Below are 21,045 nucleotides of genomic sequence, written 5' to 3'. Positions count from 1 at the left end.
ACCAGGGCCCTATTCCCTATATAGTGGTACTACTATAGACCAGAGTCCTATTCCCTATATAGTGGTACTACTATAGACCAGAGCCCTATTCCCTATATAGTGGTACTACTATAGACCAGAGCCCTATTCCCTATATAGTACACTACTATAGACCAGAGCCCTATTCCCTATATAGTGGTACTACTATAGACCAGAGCCCTATTCCGTATATAGTGGTACTACTATAGACCAGAGCCCTATTCCCTATATATAGTGGTACTACTATAGACCAGAGCCCTATTCCCTATATAGTGGTACTACTATAGACCAGAGCCCTATTCCCTATATAGTGGTACTACTATAGAGCAGAGCCCTATTCCCTATATAGTGGTACTACTATAGACCAGAGCCCTATTCCCTATATAGTGGTACTACTATAGACCAGAGCCCTATTCCCTATATAGTGGTACTACTATAGACCAGAGCCCTATTCCCTATATAGTGGTACTACTATAGACCAGAGCCCTATTCCCTATATAGTGCACTGCTATAGACCAGAGCCCTATTCCCTATATAGTGGTACTACTATAGACCAGAGCCATATTCCCTATATAGTGGTACTACTATAGACCAGAGCCCTATTCCCTATATAGTGGTACTACTATAGACCAGAGCCCTATTCCCTATATAGTGGTACTACTATAGACCAGAGCCCTATTCCCTATATAGTGCACTGCTATAGACCAGAGCCCTATTCCCTATATAGTGGTACTACTATAGACCAGAGCCCTATTCCCTATATAGTGGTACTACTATAGACCAGAGCTCTATTCCCTATATAGTGGTACTACTATAGACCAGAGCCCTATTCCCTATATAGTGGTACGACTATAGACCAGAGCCCTATTCCCTATATAGTGGTACTACTATAGACCAGAGCCCTATTCCCTATATAGTGGTACTACTATAGACCAGAGCCCTATTCCCTATATAGTGGTACTACTATAGACCAGAGCCCTATTCCCTATATAGTGGTACTACTATAGACCAGAGCCCTATTCCCTAAATAGTGCACTACTTTAGACCAGAACAGTATTGCTCTATATAAGGAATAGATAGTGTGGTCGTATATATATTAAAGAGCCATTTGTAATTCCCGTCTGCGTACCGGGTCGTTTCTGTAACTCTTCCAGGAAGTCCGTCATGCCAGCGGCTCCAGCCTCCTGGTTCAACCTGTCATGATCACTGAAGTCCTCTGGCAGGAAGATGTTTCCGGTCTGAAGGTAATTAGCTGAACAGAACACAGACACATGGCTCTCATCACCTGTTAGGAGATGCTGCTGCTGCTGCTTCACAGAGATACACACACAGAAACACACACACACACACACACACACAGAAACACACACACACACACGCAAACACACATCGAACATACACACAGAAACACACACACAGAAACACACACACGCACGCATGCATACACACTTACAGAAACACGCTTATTTTGACAGATGCATTTCCTTCGGAGGTTCGACAAACACTACATCAACTGAATCCTCCAGATAAACACAATGACAGAGAGTCAGATACCAGAGATAGGGTCCTGACTGTCCTGACTGTAGCTACTAGAGATAATACTGATCCTTACTGTAGCTACTAGAGATAATACCAGAGGGTAATACTGATCCTTACTGTAGCTACTAGAGATAATACCAGAGGGTAATACTGATCCTTACTGTAGCTACTAGAGATAATACCAGAGGGTAATACTGATCCTTACTGTAGCTACTAGAGATAATACCAGAAGGTAATACTGATCCTTACTGTAGCTACTAGAGATAATACCAGAGGGTAATACTGATCCTTACTGTAGCTACTAGAGATAATACCAGAGGGTAATACTGATCCTTACTGTAGCTACTAGAGATAATACCAGAGGGTAATACTGATCCTTACTGTAGCTACTAGAGATAATACCAGAGGGTAATACTGATCCTTACTGTAGCTACTAGAGATAATACCAGAGGGTAATACTGATCCTTACTGTAGCTACTAGAGATAATACTGATCCTTACTGTAGTTACTAAAGATAATACTGATCATTACTGTAGCTACTAGAGATAATACTGATCCTTACTGTAGCTACTAGAGATAACAACATAGGGTAATACTGGTCCTTACTGTAGCTACTAGAGATAATACTGATCCTTACTGTAGCTACTAGAGATAATACCAGAGGGTAATACTGATCCTTACTGTAGCTACTAGAGATAATACTGATCCTTACTGTAGCTACTAGAGATAATACCAGAGGGTAATACTGATCCTTACTGTAGCTACTAGAGATAATACCAGAGGGTAATACTGATCCTTACTGTAGCTACTAGAGATAATATCAGAGGGTAATACTGATCCTTACTGTAGCTACTAGAGATAATACCAGAGGGTAACACTGATCCTTACTGTAGCTACTAGAGATAATACCAGAGGGTAATACTGATCCTTACTGTAGCTACTAGAGATAATACCAGAGGGTAACACTGGTCCTTACTGTAGCTACTAGAGATAATACTGATCCTTACTGTAGCTACTAGAGATAATACCAGAGGGTAATACTGATCCTTACTGTAGCTACTAGAGATAATACTGATCATTACTGTAGCTACTAGAGATAATACTGATCCTTACTGTAGCTACTAGAGATAATACCAGAGGGTAACACTGATCCTTACTGTAGCTACTAGAGATAATACCAGAGGGTAACACTGATCCTTACTGTAGCTACTAGAGATAATACTGATCCTTACTGTAGCTACTAGAGATAATACCAGAGGGTAACACTGATCCTTACTGTAGCTACTAGAGATAATACCAGAGGGTAACACTGATCCTTACTGTAGCTACTAGAGATAATACCAGAGGGTAACACTGATCCTTACTGTAGCTACTAGAGATAATACCAGAGGGTAATACTGATCCTTACTGTAGCTACTAGAGATAATACCAGAGGGTAATACTGATCCTTACTGTAGCTACTAGAGATAATACTGATCCTTACTGTAGCTACTAGAGATAATACCAGAGGGTAACACTGATCCTTACTGTGGCTACTAGAGATACTACCAGAGAGTAACACTGATCCTTACTGTAGCTACTAGAGATAATACCAGAGGGTAATACTGATCCTTACTGTAGCTACTAGAGATAATACCAGAGGGTAATACTGATCCTTACTGTAGCTACTAGAGATACTACTGAACCTTACTGTAGCTACTAGAGATAATACCAGAGGGTAATACTGATCCTTACTGTAGCTACTAGAGATAATACCAGAGGGTAATACTGATCCTTACTGTAGTTACTAGAGATAATACTCATCCTTACTGTAGCTACTAGAGATAATACCAGAGGGTAATACTGATCCTTACTGTAGCTACTAGAGATAATACCAGAGGGTAATACTGATCCTTACTGTAGCTACTAGAGATACTACTGAACCTTACTGTAGCTACTAGAGATAATACCAGAGGGTAATACTGATCCTTACTGTAGCTACTAGAGATAATACCAGAGGGTAATACTGATCCTTACTGTAGTTACTAGAGATAATACTCATCCTTACTGTAGCTACTAGAGATAATACCAGAGGGTAATACTGATCCTTACTGTAGCTACTAGAGATAATACTGATCCTTACTGTAGCTACTAGAGATAATACCAGAGGGTAATACTGATCCTTACTGTAGCTACTAGAGATAATACCAGAGGGTAATACTGATCCTTACTGTAGCTACTAGAGATAATACCAGAGGGTAATACTGATCCTTACTGTAGCTACTAGAGATAATACCAGAGGGTAACACTGATCCTTACTGTAGCTACTAGAGATAATACCAGAGGGTAACACTGATCCTTACTGTAGCTACTAGAGATAATACCAGAGGGTAATACTGATCCTTACTGTAGCTACTAGAGATAATACCAGAGGGTAATACTGATCCTTACTGTAGCTACTAGAGATAATACTGATCCTTACTGTAGCTACTAGAGATAATACCAGAGGGTAACACTGATCCTTACTGTGGCTACTAGAGATACTACCAGAGAGTAACACTGATCCTTACTGTAGCTACTAGAGATAATACCAGAGGGTAATACTGATCCTTACTGTAGCTACTAGAGATAATACCAGAGGGTAATACTGATCCTTACTGTAGCTACTAGAGATACTACTGAACCTTACTGTAGCTACTAGAGATAATACCAGAGGGTAATACTGATCCTTACTGTAGCTACTAGAGATAATACCAGAGGGTAATACTGATCCTTACTGTAGTTACTAGAGATAATACTCATCCTTACTGTAGCTACTAGAGATAATACCAGAGGGTAATACTGATCCTTACTGTAGCTACTAGAGATAATACCAGAGGGTAATACTGATCCTTACTGTAGCTACTAGAGATACTACTGAACCTTACTGTAGCTACTAGAGATAATACCAGAGGGTAATACTGATCCTTACTGTAGCTACTAGAGATAATACCAGAGGGTAATACTGATCCTTACTGTAGTTACTAGAGATAATACTCATCCTTACTGTAGCTACTAGAGATAATACCAGAGGGTAATACTGATCCTTACTGTAGCTACTAGAGATAATACTGATCCTTACTGTAGCTACTAGAGATAATACCAGAGGGTAATACTGATCCTTACTGTAGCTACTAGAGATAATACCAGAGGGTAATACTGATCCTTACTGTAGCTACTAGAGATAATACCAGAGGGTAATACTGATCCTTACTGTAGCTACTAGAGATAATACTGATCATTACTGTAGCTACTAGAGATAATACTGATCCTTACTGTAGCTACTAGAGATAATACCAGAGGGTAACACTGATCCTTACTGTAGCTACTAGAGATAATACCAGAGGGTAACACTGATCCTTACTGTAGCTACTAGAGATAATACTGATCCTTACTGTAGCTACTAGAGATAATACCAGAGGGTAACACTGATCCTTACTGTAGCTACTAGAGATAATACCAGAGGGTAACACTGATCCTTACTGTAGCTACTATAGATAATACCAGAGGGTAACACTGATCCTTACTGTAGCTACTAGAGATAATACCAGAGGGTAATACTGATCCTTACTGTAGCTACTAGAGATAATACCAGAGGGTAATACTGATCCTTACTGTAGCTACTAGAGATAATACTGATCCTTACTGTAGCTACTAGAGATAATACCAGAGGGTAACACTGATCCTTACTGTGGCTACTAGAGCTACTACCAGAGAGTAACACTGATCCTTACTGTAGCTACTAGAGATAATACCAGAGGGTAATACTGATCCTTACTGTAGCTACTAGAGATAATACCAGAGGGTAATACTGATCCTTACTGTAGCTACTAGAGATAATACCAGAGGGTAATACTGATCCTTACTGTAGCTACTAGAGATAATACCAGAAGGTAATACTGATCCTTACTGTAGCTACTAGAGATAATACCAGAGGGTAATACTGATCCTTACTGTAGCTACTAGAGATAATACCAGAGGGTAATACTGATCCTTACTGTAGCTACTAGAGATAATACTGATCCTTACTGTAGCTACTAGAGATAATACCAGAGGGTAATACTGATCCTTACTGTAGCTACTAGAGATAATACTGATCCTTACTGTAGCTACTAGAGATAATACTGATCCTTACTGTAGCTACTAGCGATAATACTGATCCTTACTGTAGCTACTAGAGATAATACCAGAGGGTAATACTGATCCTTACTGTAGCTACTAGAGATAATACCAGAGGGTAATACTGATCCTTACTGTAGCTACTAGAGATAATACCAGAGGGTAATACTGATCCTTACTGTAGCTACTAGAGATAATACCAGAGGGTAATACTGATCCTTACTGTAGCTACTAGAGATAATACCAGAGGGTAATACTGATCCTTACTGTAGCTACTAGAGATAATACTGATCCTTACTGTAGTTACTAAAGATAATACTGATCATTACTGTAGCTACTAGAGATAATACTGATCCTTACTGTAGCTACTAGAGATAACAACATAGGGTAATACTGGTCCTTACTGTAGCTACTAGAGATAATACTGATCCTTACTGTAGCTACTAGAGATAATACCAGAGGGTAATACTGATCCTTACTGTAGCTACTAGAGATAATACTGATCCTTACTGTAGCTACTAGAGATAATACCAGAGGGTAATACTGATCCTTACTGTAGCTACTAGAGATAATACCAGAGGGTAATACTGATCCTTACTGTAGCTACTAGAGATAATATCAGAGGGTAATACTGATCCTTACTGTAGCTACTAGAGATAATACCAGAGGGTAACACTGATCCTTACTGTAGCTACTAGAGATAATACCAGAGGGTAATACTGATCCTTACTGTAGCTACTAGAGATAATACCAGAGGGTAACACTGGTCCTTACTGTAGCTACTAGAGATAATACTGATCCTTACTGTAGCTACTAGAGATAATACCAGAGGGTAATACTGATCCTTACTGTAGCTACTAGAGATAATACTGATCATTACTGTAGCTACTAGAGATAATACTGATCCTTACTGTAGCTACTAGAGATAATACCAGAGGGTAACACTGATCCTTACTGTAGCTACTAGAGATAATACCAGAGGGTAACACTGATCCTTACTGTAGCTACTAGAGATAATACTGATCCTTACTGTAGCTACTAGAGATAATACCAGAGGGTAACACTGATCCTTACTGTAGCTACTAGAGATAATACCAGAGGGTAACACTGATCCTTACTGTAGCTACTAGAGATAATACCAGAGGGTAACACTGATCCTTACTGTAGCTACTAGAGATAATACCAGAGGGTAATACTGATCCTTACTGTAGCTACTAGAGATAATACCAGAGGGTAATACTGATCCTTACTGTAGCTACTAGAGATAATACTGATCCTTACTGTAGCTACTAGAGATAATACCAGAGGGTAACACTGATCCTTACTGTGGCTACTAGAGATACTACCAGAGAGTAACACTGATCCTTACTGTAGCTACTAGAGATAATACCAGAGGGTAATACTGATCCTTACTGTAGCTACTAGAGATAATACCAGAGGGTAATACTGATCCTTACTGTAGCTACTAGAGATACTACTGAACCTTACTGTAGCTACTAGAGATAATACCAGAGGGTAATACTGATCCTTACTGTAGCTACTAGAGATAATACCAGAGGGTAATACTGATCCTTACTGTAGTTACTAGAGATAATACTCATCCTTACTGTAGCTACTAGAGATAATACCAGAGGGTAATACTGATCCTTACTGTAGCTACTAGAGATAATACCAGAGGGTAATACTGATCCTTACTGTAGCTACTAGAGATACTACTGAACCTTACTGTAGCTACTAGAGATAATACCAGAGGGTAATACTGATCCTTACTGTAGCTACTAGAGATAATACCAGAGGGTAATACTGATCCTTACTGTAGTTACTAGAGATAATACTCATCCTTACTGTAGCTACTAGAGATAATACCAGAGGGTAATACTGATCCTTACTGTAGCTACTAGAGATAATACTGATCCTTACTGTAGCTACTAGAGATAATACCAGAGGGTAATACTGATCCTTACTGTAGCTACTAGAGATAATACCAGAGGGTAATACTGATCCTTACTGTAGCTACTAGAGATAATACCAGAGGGTAATACTGATCCTTACTGTAGCTACTAGAGATAATACCAGAGGGTAACACTGATCCTTAATGTAGCTACTAGAGATAATACCAGAGGGTAACACTGATCCTTACTGTAGCTACTAGAGATAATACCAGAGGGTAATACTGATCCTTACTGTAGCTACTAGAGATAATACCAGAGGGTAATACTGATCCTTACTGTAGCTACTAGAGATAATACTGATCCTTACTGTAGCTACTAGAGATAATACCAGAGGGTAACACTGATCCTTACTGTGGCTACTAGAGATACTACCAGAGAGTAACACTGATCCTTACTGTAGCTACTAGAGATAATACCAGAGGGTAATACTGATCCTTACTGTAGCTACTAGAGATAATACCAGAGGGTAATACTGATCCTTACTGTAGCTACTAGAGATACTACTGAACCTTACTGTAGCTACTAGAGATAATACCAGAGGGTAATACTGATCCTTACTGTAGCTACTAGAGATAATACCAGAGGGTAATACTGATCCTTACTGTAGTTACTAGAGATAATACTCATCCTTACTGTAGCTACTAGAGATAATACCAGAGGGTAATACTGATCCTTACTGTAGCTACTAGAGATAATACCAGAGGGTAATACTGATCCTTACTGTAGCTACTAGAGATACTACTGAACCTTACTGTAGCTACTAGAGATAATACCAGAGGGTAATACTGATCCTTACTGTAGCTACTAGAGATAATACCAGAGGGTAATACTGATCCTTACTGTAGTTACTAGAGATAATACTCATCCTTACTGTAGCTACTAGAGATAATACCAGAGGGTAATACTGATCCTTACTGTAGCTACTAGAGATAATACTGATCCTTACTGTAGCTACTAGAGATAATACCAGAGGGTAATACTGATCCTTACTGTAGCTACTAGAGATAATACCAGAGGGTAATACTGATCCTTACTGTAGCTACTAGAGATAATACCAGAGGGTAATACTGATCCTTACTGTAGCTACTAGAGATAATACTGATCATTACTGTAGCTACTAGAGATAATACTGATCCTTACTGTAGCTACTAGAGATAATACCAGAGGGTAACACTGATCCTTACTGTAGCTACTAGAGATAATACCAGAGGGTAACACTGATCCTTACTGTAGCTACTAGAGATAATACTGATCCTTACTGTAGCTACTAGAGATAATACCAGAGGGTAACACTGATCCTTACTGTAGCTACTAGAGATAATACCAGAGGGTAACACTGATCCTTACTGTAGCTACTATAGATAATACCAGAGGGTAACACTGATCCTTACTGTAGCTACTAGAGATAATACCAGAGGGTAATACTGATCCTTACTGTAGCTACTAGAGATAATACCAGAGGGTAATACTGATCCTTACTGTAGCTACTAGAGATAATACTGATCCTTACTGTAGCTACTAGAGATAATACCAGAGGGTAACACTGATCCTTACTGTGGCTACTAGAGCTACTACCAGAGGGTAATACTGATCCTTACTGTAGTTACTAGAGATAATACTCATCCTTACTGTAGCTACTAGAGATAATACCAGAGGGTAATACTGATCCTTACTGTAGCTACTAGAGATAATACTGATCCTTACTGTAGCTACTAGAGATAATACCAGAGGGTAATACTGATCCTTACTGTAGCTACTAGAGATAATACCAGAGGGTAATACTGATCCTTACTGTAGCTACTAGAGATAATACCAGAGGGTAATACTGATCCTTACTGTAGCTACTAGAGATAATACCAGAGGGTAACACTGATCCTTAATGTAGCTACTAGAGATAATACCAGAGGGTAACACTGATCCTTACTGTAGCTACTAGAGATAATACCAGAGGGTAATACTGATCCTTACTGTAGCTACTAGAGATAATACCAGAGGGTAATACTGATCCTTACTGTAGCTACTAGAGATAATACTGATCCTTACTGTAGCTACTAGAGATAATACCAGAGGGTAACACTGATCCTTACTGTGGCTACTAGAGATACTACCAGAGAGTAACACTGATCCTTACTGTAGCTACTAGAGATAATACCAGAGGGTAATACTGATCCTTACTGTAGCTACTAGAGATAATACCAGAGGGTAATACTGATCCTTACTGTAGCTACTAGAGATACTACTGAACCTTACTGTAGCTACTAGAGATAATACCAGAGGGTAATACTGATCCTTACTGTAGCTACTAGAGATAATACCAGAGGGTAATACTGATCCTTACTGTAGTTACTAGAGATAATACTCATCCTTACTGTAGCTACTAGAGATAATACCAGAGGGTAATACTGATCCTTACTGTAGCTACTAGAGATAATACCAGAGGGTAATACTGATCCTTACTGTAGCTACTAGAGATACTACTGAACCTTACTGTAGCTACTAGAGATAATACCAGAGGGTAATACTGATCCTTACTGTAGCTACTAGAGATAATACCAGAGGGTAATACTGATCCTTACTGTAGTTACTAGAGATAATACTCATCCTTACTGTAGCTACTAGAGATAATACCAGAGGGTAATACTGATCCTTACTGTAGCTACTAGAGATAATACTGATCCTTACTGTAGCTACTAGAGATAATACCAGAGGGTAATACTGATCCTTACTGTAGCTACTAGAGATAATACCAGAGGGTAATACTGATCCTTACTGTAGCTACTAGAGATAATACCAGAGGGTAATACTGATCCTTACTGTAGCTACTAGAGATAATACTGATCATTACTGTAGCTACTAGAGATAATACTGATCCTTACTGTAGCTACTAGAGATAATACCAGAGGGTAACACTGATCCTTACTGTAGCTACTAGAGATAATACCAGAGGGTAACACTGATCCTTACTGTAGCTACTAGAGATAATACTGATCCTTACTGTAGCTACTAGAGATAATACCAGAGGGTAACACTGATCCTTACTGTAGCTACTAGAGATAATACCAGAGGGTAACACTGATCCTTACTGTAGCTACTATAGATAATACCAGAGGGTAACACTGATCCTTACTGTAGCTACTAGAGATAATACCAGAGGGTAATACTGATCCTTACTGTAGCTACTAGAGATAATACCAGAGGGTAATACTGATCCTTACTGTAGCTACTAGATATAATACTGATCCTTACTGTAGCTACTAGAGATAATACCAGAGGGTAACACTGATCCTTACTGTGGCTACTAGAGCTACTACCAGAGAGTAACACTGATCCTTACTGTAGCTACTAGAGATAATACCAGAGGGTAATACTGATCCTTACTGTAGCTACTAGAGATAATACCAGAGGGTAATACTGATCCTTACTGTAGCTACTAGAGATACTACTGAACCTTACTGTAGCTACTAGAGATAATACCAGAGGGTAATACTGATCCTTACTGTAGCTACTAGAGATAATACCAGAGGGTAATACTGATCCTTACTGTAGTTACTAGAGATAATACTCATCCTTACTGTAGCTACTAGAGATAATACCAGAGGGTAATACTGATCCTTACTGTAGCTACTAGAGATAATACCAGAGGGTAATACTGATCCTTACTGTAGCTACTAGAGATACTACTGAACCTTACTGTAGCTACTAGAGATAATACCAGAGGGTAATACTGATCCTTACTGTAGCTACTAGAGATAATACCAGAGGGTAATACTGATCCTTACTGTAGTTACTAGAGATAATACTCATCCTTACTGTAGCTACTAGAGATAATACCAGAGGGTAATACTGATCCTTACTGTAGCTACTAGAGATAATACTGATCCTTACTGTAGCTACTAGAGATAATACCAGAGGGTAATACTGATCCTTACTGTAGCTACTAGAGATAATACCAGAGGGTAATACTGATCCTTACTGTAGCTACTAGAGATAATACCAGAGGGTAATACTGATCCTTACTGTAGCTACTAGAGATAATATCAGAGGGTAATACTGATCCTTACTGTAGCTACTAGAGATAATACCAGAGGGTAACACTGATCCTTACTGTAGCTACAAGAGATAATACCAGAGGGTAACACTGGTCCTTACTGTAGCTACTAGAGATAATACTGATCCTTACTGTAGCTACTAGAGATAATACCAGAGGGTAATACTGATCCTTACTGTAGCTACTAGAGATAATACTGATCATTACTGTAGCTACTAGAGATAATACTGATCCTTACTGTAGCTACTAGAGATAATACCAGAGGGTAACACTGATCCTTACTGTAGCTACTAGAGATAATACCAGAGGGTAACACTGATCCTTACTGTAGCTACTAGAGATAATACTGATCCTTACTGTAGCTACTAGAGATAATACCAGAGGGTAACACTGATCCTTACTGTAGCTACTAGAGATAATACCAGAGGGTAACACTGATCCTTACTGTAGCTACTAGAGATAATACCAGAGGGTAACACTGATCCTTACTGTAGCTACTAGAGATAATACCAGAGGGTAATACTGATCCTTACTGTAGCTACTAGAGATAATACCAGAGGGTAATACTGATCCTTACTGTAGCTACTAGAGATAATACTGATCCTTACTGTAGCTACTAGAGATAATACCAGAGGGTAACACTGATCCTTACTGTGGCTACTAGAGATACTACCAGAGAGTAACACTGATCCTTACTGTAGCTACTAGAGATAATACCAGAGGGTAATACTGATCCTTACTGTAGCTACTAGAGATAATACCAGAGGGTAATACTGATCCTTACTGTAGCTACTAGAGATACTACTGAACCTTACTGTAGCTACTAGAGATAATACCAGAGGGTAATACTGATCCTTACTGTAGCTACTAGAGATAATACCAGAGGGTAATACTGATCCTTACTGTAGTTACTAGAGATAATACTCATCCTTACTGTAGCTACTAGAGATAATACCAGAGGGTAATACTGATCCTTACTGTAGCTACTAGAGATAATACCAGAGGGTAATACTGATCCTTACTGTAGCTACTAGAGATACTACTGAACCTTACTGTAGCTACTAGAGATAATACCAGAGGGTAATACTGATCCTTACTGTAGCTACTAGAGATAATACCAGAGGGTAATACTGATCCTTACTGTAGTTACTAGAGATAATACTCATCCTTACTGTAGCTACTAGAGATAATACCAGAGGGTAATACTGATCCTTACTGTAGCTACTAGAGATAATACTGATCCTTACTGTAGCTACTAGAGATAATACCAGAGGGTAATACTGATCCTTACTGTAGCTACTAGAGATAATACCAGAGGGTAATACTGATCCTTACTGTAGCTACTAGAGATAATACCAGAGGGTAATACTGATCCTTACTGTAGCTACTAGAGATAATATCAGAGGGTAATACTGATCCTTACTGTAGCTACTAGAGATAATACCAGAGGGTAACACTGATCCTTACTGTAGCTACTAGAGATAATACCAGAGGGTAACACTGGTCCTTACTGTAGCTACTAGAGATAATACTGATCCTTACTGTAGCTACTAGAGATAATACCAGAGGGTAATACTGATCCTTACTGTAGCTACTAGAGATAATACCAGAGGGTAATACTGATCCTTACTGTAGCTACTAGAGATACTACCAGCGGGTAATACTGATCCTTACTGTAGCTACTAGAGATAATACTGATCCTTACTGTAGCTACTAGAGATAATACCAGAGGGTAACACTGATCCTTACTGTAGCTACTAGAGATAATACCAGAGGGTAACACTGATCCTTACTGTAGCTACTAGAGATAATACTGATCCTTACTGTAGCTACTAGAGATAATACCAGAGGGTAACACTGATCCTTACTGTGGCTACTAGAGATAATACCAGAGGGTAACACTGATCCTTACTGTAGCTACTAGAGATAATACCAGAGGGTAATACTGATCCTTACTGTAGCTACTAGAGATAATATCAGAGGGTAATACTGATCCTTACTGTAGCTACTAGAGATACTACTGAACCTTACTGTAGCTACTAGAGATAATACCAGAGGGTAATACTGATCCTTACTGTAGCTACTAGAGATAATACTGATCCTTACTGTAGCTACTAGAGATAATACTGATCCTTACTGTAGCTACTAGAGATAATACCAGAGGGTAACACTGATCCTTACTGTGGCTACTAGAGATAATACCAGAGGGTAACACTGATCCTTACTGTAGCTACTAGAGATAATACCAGAGGGTAATACTGATCCTTACTGTAGCTACTAGAGATAATACCAGAGGGTAATACTGATCCTTACTGTAGCTACTAGAGATAATACCAGAGGGTAATACTGATCCTTACTGTAGCTACTAGAGATAATACCAGAGGGTAATACTGATCCTTACTGTAGCTACTAGAGATAATACCAGAGGGTAACACTGATCCTTACTGTAGCTACTAGAGATAATACCAGTGTGACAATACAGAGGCGGATGCAAGATGCAAGCAACGATGGTTTAATGAATACAGTTTACAGCAGCAACAGGACAGACAGACTGTACTCAGACGGAATCCGACCCAGGGACTAGGGCGCATCTTCCGTTGATAGCGTGCTGAGAAATCCAGGGGAGTGTGTCCGGATGGGTAGGAGGGAGCACAGCAGATAATCCACACAAGGGCGGTGAGAGATGAGCACGGACACACGACACAAACTCAGAGAAGTAACAACGATCTGACAACAAGAAACACTGGTAATACTACTAGCTACTAGAGATAATACCAGAGGGTAACACTGATCCTTACTGTAGCTACTAGAGATAATACCAGAGGGTAATACTGATCCTTACTGTAGCTACTAGAGATAATACCAGAGGGTAACACTGATCCTTACTGTAGCTACTAGAGATAATACCAGAGGGTAACACTGATCCTTCCTGTAGCTACTAGAGATAATACCAGAGGGTAATACTGATCCTTACTGTAGCTACTAGAGATAATACTGATCCTTACTGTAGCTACTAGAGATAATACCAGAGGGTAATACTGATCCTTACTGTAGCTACTAGAGATAATACCAGAGGGTAATACTGATCCTTACTGTAGTTACTAGAGATAATACTGATCCTTACTGTAGCTACTAGAGATAATACCAGAGGGTAACACTGATCCTTACTGTAGCTACTAGAGATAATACCAGAGGGTAATACTGATCCTTACTGTAGCTACTAGAGATAATACTGATCCTTACTGTAGCTACTAGAGATAATAACAGAGGGTAATACTGATCCTTACTGTAGCTACTAGAGATAATAACAGAGGGTAATACTGATCCTTACTGTAGCTACTAGAGATAATACCAGAGGGTAATACTGATCCTTACTGTAGCTACTAGAGATAATACCAGAGGGTAATACTGATCCTTACTGTAGCTACTAGAGATACTACTGATCCTTACTGTAGCTACTAGAGATAATACTGATCCTTACTGTAGCTACTAGAGATAATACTGATCCTTACTGTAGCTACTAGAGATAATACCAGAGGGTAATACTGATCCTTACTGTAGCTACTAGAGATAATACTGATCCTTACTGTAGATACTAGAGATAATACCAGAGGGTAACACTGATCCTTACTGTAGCTACTAGAGATAATACTGATCCTTACTGTAGCTACTAGAGATAATACTGATCCTTACTGTAGCTACTAGAGATAATAACAGAGGGTAACACTGATCCTTACTGTAGCTACTAGAGATAATATCAGAGGGTAACACTGGTCCTTACTGTAGCTACTAGAGATAATACTGATCCTTACTGTAGCTACTAGAGATAATAACAGAGGGTAACACTGATCCTGACTGTAGCTACTTGTGAAGATGTGAAGGCACAAGGCCACTGGAGTGAGAAACAGTAACTGAAGCTTTGAGAGGTAGGTTTGTTGGGAGTTCCTATTGAGTTGATTGGTGTTTGGTTGTAATGGGAATAGAGGCTAAGTTAAGATCTCTGGATATGTTGTAGATGAGGGTGTAATAAGGGTGACTCTCTGAGGTCATTAAAGATCCCATGGCACTTATTGTAAGACAATGGGTGTTAAACCCGGTGTCCTGGCTAAATTCCCAATCTGGCCCTCAAACCATCATGGTCACCTAATAATCCCCAGTTTACAGTTGTCTCATTCATCCCCCTCCTCTCCCCTGTAACTATTCCCCAGGTCGTTGCTGCAAATGAGAACATGTTCTCAGTCAACTTACCTGGTAAAATAACGGATAAATAAATCAAAGATACTTCTAGATTTAATTTTTTTTTACCAGGCAAGTCAGTTAGGAACAAATTCTTATTTTCAATGACGGCCTAGGAACAGTGGGTTAACTGCCTGTTCAGGGGCAGAACGACAGATTTGTACCTTGTCAGCTCGGGGGTTTAAACTTGCAACCTTTCGGTTACTAGTCCAACGCTCTAACCACTAGTCTACCTGCCGCCCCTCCACTCTAACCACTAGTCTACCTGCCGTCCCTCCACTCTAACCACTAGTCTACCTGCCGCCCCTCCACTCTAACCACTAGTCTACCTGCCGCCCCTCCACTCTAACCACTAGGCTACCTGCCGCCTCTCCACTCTAACCACTAGGCTACCTGTCGCCCCTCCACTCTAACCACTAGGCTACCTGCCGCCCCTCCACTCTAACCACTAGGCTACCTGCCGCCCCTCCACTCTAACCACTAGGCTACCCTGCCTAAAGGAAAGCTTGAGCTTGAAGCAGAGACACCAGAACATCCGGTATGTTCTGGAACAAGGTTGAGAAGACTAGCTGCCCAGAACAGAGTGTGATGTAGAGGAGTCCTCGATAGCCTATGGTCCCTAGGCCTAAGTAAATCATTAAATTAAACTTACCTATGAATCTGAAGAGAGAGCTGTCACACTCGATGACGACCAGGTCGTCACACAGCCACAGCAGGTTGTGAGGCGTCACCAGGGCGGGGTACAGGCGGACCGTCTCCATGGGAACGAAGCAGTACAGCACCTCCTCGTCACCGTCGACCAGAGGAGTCCCCACCAGACCCAGGGGTACCGCGTCATGAACTACACAACAACACAGTGACATCAGGGCCTACCTGAGGACACTGGGCTGGCTATGGGGGGCCTACCTGAGGACACTAGGCTGGCTATGGGGGGCCTACCTGAGGACACTCTGCTGGCTATGGGGGGCCTACCTGAGGACACTCTGCTGGCTATGGGGGGCCTACCTGAGGACACTAGGCTGGCTATGGGGGGCCTACCTGAGGACACTAGGCTGGCTATGGGGGGCCTACCTGAGGACACTAGGCTGGCTATGGGGGGCCTACCTGAGGACACTCTGCTGGCTATGGGGGGCCTACCTGAGGACACTAGGCTGGCTATGGGGGGGCTACCTGAGGACACTAGGCTGGCTATGGGGGGCCTACCTGAGGACACTCTGCTGGCTATGGGGGGCCTACCTGAGGACACTGGGCTGGCTATGGGGGGCCTACCTGAGGACACTGGGCTGGCTACGGGTTCAGGTTCTCTGGTGTTACAGATTCTGGTCTTCCAGTAGTTCAGGGTGGCTCTCTCAGTCACCTGCAGGTCTACTGGCCGGTCTCGCAGGAAATGCTTCCCTGACTGGAGGTTCTCTAAGGCCTAGTGGGTAATTAACCGAGGACATAAATCATGAGCCCACTTCATATCAAATCAAATGTTATTTGTTACATATAGTTTACAGCACCCGGTATAAAAGGTGCAGTGAAATGCTTAGATCTGCCTCCCTCAACATTACAGTATCAATATCAATAATAATCAACATTTTAATCAAAATAAAGTAATTAGAGGAATTTAGTATGCATAGTAATATAACTAATAGTAATAAACTAGTAATAAATAAATAAATAACTGATATGTACACACTAGGATATAAATTATGATAGTGTAAACATGAAATATTTTCGGTATAAATTAACTTATTCTTAAAAAGTTGTCCAAGTATATTTTTTTTATGTTAGACTCAATGATGTAGTACAAGGTCTTTCCCGACCAATCACATCAGACCTCTTCAAATCCAATCTTTTTCAGAGCTAAACTGATTGGTCAAAAGACCACTTATTGGGGAAAAAAGATCAGAATTGGGCTGTTTGTCTAAATGCAGCCTTTTGTTTTGATTTCGTTTTTTTAAAACCTTGATTGGATGTTATTGTGGAACACAACAGTAGACTGTTTGCGTTACTTTACCATATTAGGTTGACTAATAATCATGTCTTTAACTTTGCAAACGGCAAAAGGGTTGATCGATGAATTGATTTACCTGTAGCAGTGACGTTAGACGTAGACCTGCAGTAAGCTCATATAAAATATTTAATTCTGATACACATGATGTAGCTAGTTTCCCAGTTTGTAGATAATACTGTACATGTCTGAATGTGCATCCGTCTCTGTCGATAAACCACCGTGGTTTCTGACCAGAAGACGTGTCTTTGAAAAGCAAGGAGTCCTGAAGGTGAGAAAGTCGGTTGAACCGGATGGAAAAAAAACAACCACCAACGTTGAAGGAACAAAATTGATTGTCCTGTTCAGTTTCCATTTGGCATTATAGTAGCTTACTTCTTTTTTTAAAATAAACTTTACGCAAAAGCCAGGTAAAGAAACAGAAAGTGAATTAGTTAAAAACCTCGCAGCAACTACCGTCTCCACTTCACTTTGTCCGTTGCTAACATCTGGCTAGCTATCAAAAATCACCAATTCATTATTCATCAGCTATCTTCTATTTAATCAAACTTTTATAGCAGCCTATTTTAGAAAATTGTTTAAATAATATATATATATATATATATTTAAATGCACTACTGTTTCAAAATATAGGCCTGGCTATTGCGAAGAAAGTAGATTTTGTCTCCGTTTTGACAGCTGGCCTCAAGGAGCCGTTTAATATGTGGGTCGTGACGTCACTGAAACGGTTTTCTCTGCGTCAGTGACGTCACATCAAAGGCCCGCTGGAGGGAAAGACCGAGTAGCTTCGGAGGGTTTGACACTGTGAAAAAACATCGCTTTATTATCATCTAAGTACACAAATGACAATACAGAAAAGTGTATTATGATAACTAACGTTGTCTTTCTTTAGAATTCATTTTTGTTGTTGTTGATAAATACATTTGAGTGCATATAAAAATTTCACAGTATGCCAAACATAGCCTACGACGTTTACAGAGTAGGCTTTATTCATTAGAACGCAGTACAATCTTGTCAAAGGCTTGAATTGATGTTCAATGTTGAACTCATTAGATTAGTTTGTTCTGTTATGTGTTCATTTAGATGTCCCAACAGAGAGTTATTATTGGACACCAAAGACCTGTGGAAAATACATAAACACAAAAAACACATTTTTGGAGGGTGACAAAAGGCTGAGTCTTGGCACAGACTTTTGACAGACAGAATGTTGAGTTAATTGTGTGTGTGTGTGTGTATTGACCTGTGCTTGCCCTGTAGAAGCACAATGGTCTGCTCCAGCTGTCTCAGGTGTGTCTCCTGCTCTCTCAGAGCTAGCACCTGTCTCTGTAGACACCTGTCCCAATGCCTGCCACCTACAAACACACACACACACACACACACACACAGAGAGAGAGAGCAGAGAAGAGAGAGATTTGTCCACACCACCCAAAAGACAGAAATGGAGACACACTGTGCCATAGACAAGGCAACTCACAGTTGGTCTCTGCAGTGGTTGAGGAGTCCTGCTTCAGGCTGGTTAGTCTCAAGTTGTAGTTTTCTTTCAGTGCCTCGACAAGCCTTTTCTTCAGGGATTCCTGCAACACAGACAAATAGAGACACCGAGAGGCGAATCATTAATTCCAATATATAATTAATATATATTTTCACTTATTCATGCGTTGATGTATTTTCAAAAGTCATGCACTATATTGGTCCAAAGTAGTGCCATATATTCAGTAGGGAATAGTGTGCCATTTGGAACACAGACTAGTGTTGTTGAGGTACTAACCAGCTGCTGTTGAGGTACTAACCAGCTGCTGATGAGGTACTAAACAGCTGCTGTTGAGGTACTAACCAGCTGCTGTTGAGGTACTAACCAGCTGCTGTTGAGGTACTAACCCGCTGCTGTTGAGGTACTAACCAGCTGCTGTTGAGGTACTAACCCGCTGCTGTTGAGGTACTAACTAGCTGTTGAGGTACTAACCAGCTGCTGTTGAGGTACTAACCATCTGCTGTTGAGGTACTAACCAGCTGCTGTTGAGGTACTAAACAGCTGCTGTTGAGGTACTAACCAGCTGCTGTTGAGGTACTAACCAGCTGCTGTTGAGGTACTAACCAGCTGCTGTTGAGGTTCTAACCAGCTGCTGTTGAGGTACTAACCAGCTGCTGATGAGGTACTAAACAGCTGCTGTTGAGGTACTAACCAGCTGCTGTTGAGGTACTAACCAGCTGCTGTTGAGGTACTAACCCGCTGCTGTTGAGGTACTAACCAGCTGCTGTTGAGGTACTAACCAGCTGCTGTTGAGGTACTAACCATCTTCTGTTGAGGTACTAACCAGCTGCTGTTGAGGTACTAACCAGCTGCTGTTGAGGTACTAACCCGCTGCTGTTGAGGTACTAACCAGCTGCTGTTGAGGTACTAACCCGCTGCTGTTGAGGTACTAACTAGCTGTTGAGGTACTAACCAGCTGCTGTTGAGGTACTAACCAGCTGCTGTTGAGGTACTAACCAGCTGCTGTTGAGGTACTAACCAGCTGCTGTTGAGGTACTAACCAGCTGCTGTTGAGATACTAACCAGCTGCTGTTGAGGTACTGACCAGCTGCTGTTGAGGTACTAACCAGCTGCTGTTGTGGTACTAACCAGCTGCTGTTGAGGTACTAACCAGCTGCTGTTGAGGTACTAACCAGCTGCTGTTGAGGTACTAACCAGCTGCTGTTGAGGTACTAACCAGCTGCTGTTGAGGTACTAACCAGCTGCTGTTGAGGTACTAACCAGCTGCTGATGAGGTACTAAACAGCTGCTGTTGAGGTACTAACCAGCTGCTGTTGAGGTACTAACCAGCTGCTGTTGAGGTACTAACCAGCTGCTGTTGAGGTACTAACCAGCTGCTGTTGAGGTACTAACCAGCTGCTGTTGAGGTACTAACCAGCTGCTGTTGAGGTACTAACCAGCTGCTGATGAGGTACTAACCAGCTGTAGTGGTACTAACCAGCTGCTGTTGAGGTACTAACCAGCTGCTGTTGAGGTACTAACCAGCTGCTGTTGAGGTACTAACCAGCTGCTGTTGAGGTACTAACCAGCTGCTGATGAGGTCCTAACCAGCTGTAGTGGTACTAACCAGCTGCTGTTGAGGTACTAA

General features: G+C 40.8%; 2 protein-coding genes across 3 annotated transcripts in view; both read right to left on the bottom strand.

The window, feature by feature from the left end:
• The window catches only part of LOC109886363 (BTB/POZ domain-containing protein KCTD19), a 39,303-nt gene extending 20,847 nt beyond the window's left edge, over nucleotides 1-18,456 (bottom strand). For both annotated transcript variants that reach the window (XM_031820920.1, XM_031820922.1), the window contains exons 1-4: nucleotides 18,006-18,456; nucleotides 17,200-17,347; nucleotides 16,583-16,771; nucleotides 1,148-1,270 (exon numbers count right to left, since the gene is read on the bottom strand). In XM_031820920.1, coding sequence (XP_031676780.1) covers nucleotides 1,148-1,270; nucleotides 16,583-16,771; nucleotides 17,200-17,347; nucleotides 18,006-18,281 — 736 coding nt within the window. In that variant the 5' untranslated portion in view covers nucleotides 18,282-18,456. The remainder of the gene's footprint in view (nucleotides 1-1,147; nucleotides 1,271-16,582; nucleotides 16,772-17,199; nucleotides 17,348-18,005) is intronic.
• A 484-nt stretch (nucleotides 18,457-18,940) lies between these two features.
• Nucleotides 18,941-21,045, bottom strand: part of LOC109886362 (leucine-rich repeat-containing protein 36-like) — a 29,618-nt gene continuing 27,513 nt past the window's right edge. Inside the window, exons 6-8 of the mRNA XM_031820908.1 lie at nucleotides 19,401-19,500; nucleotides 19,167-19,278; nucleotides 18,941-19,046 (exon numbers count right to left, since the gene is read on the bottom strand). Coding sequence (XP_031676768.1) covers nucleotides 18,941-19,046; nucleotides 19,167-19,278; nucleotides 19,401-19,500 — 318 coding nt within the window. The remainder of the gene's footprint in view (nucleotides 19,047-19,166; nucleotides 19,279-19,400; nucleotides 19,501-21,045) is intronic.

This window comes from Oncorhynchus kisutch, unplaced genomic scaffold (assembly GCF_002021735.2).
Source record: "Oncorhynchus kisutch isolate 150728-3 unplaced genomic scaffold, Okis_V2 scaffold3736, whole genome shotgun sequence".
Taxonomy (NCBI): Eukaryota; Metazoa; Chordata; class Actinopteri; order Salmoniformes; family Salmonidae; genus Oncorhynchus; species Oncorhynchus kisutch.
Note: the sequence above shows the minus strand (reverse complement) of the source record. Positions and strands in the feature narration are given on the sequence as shown.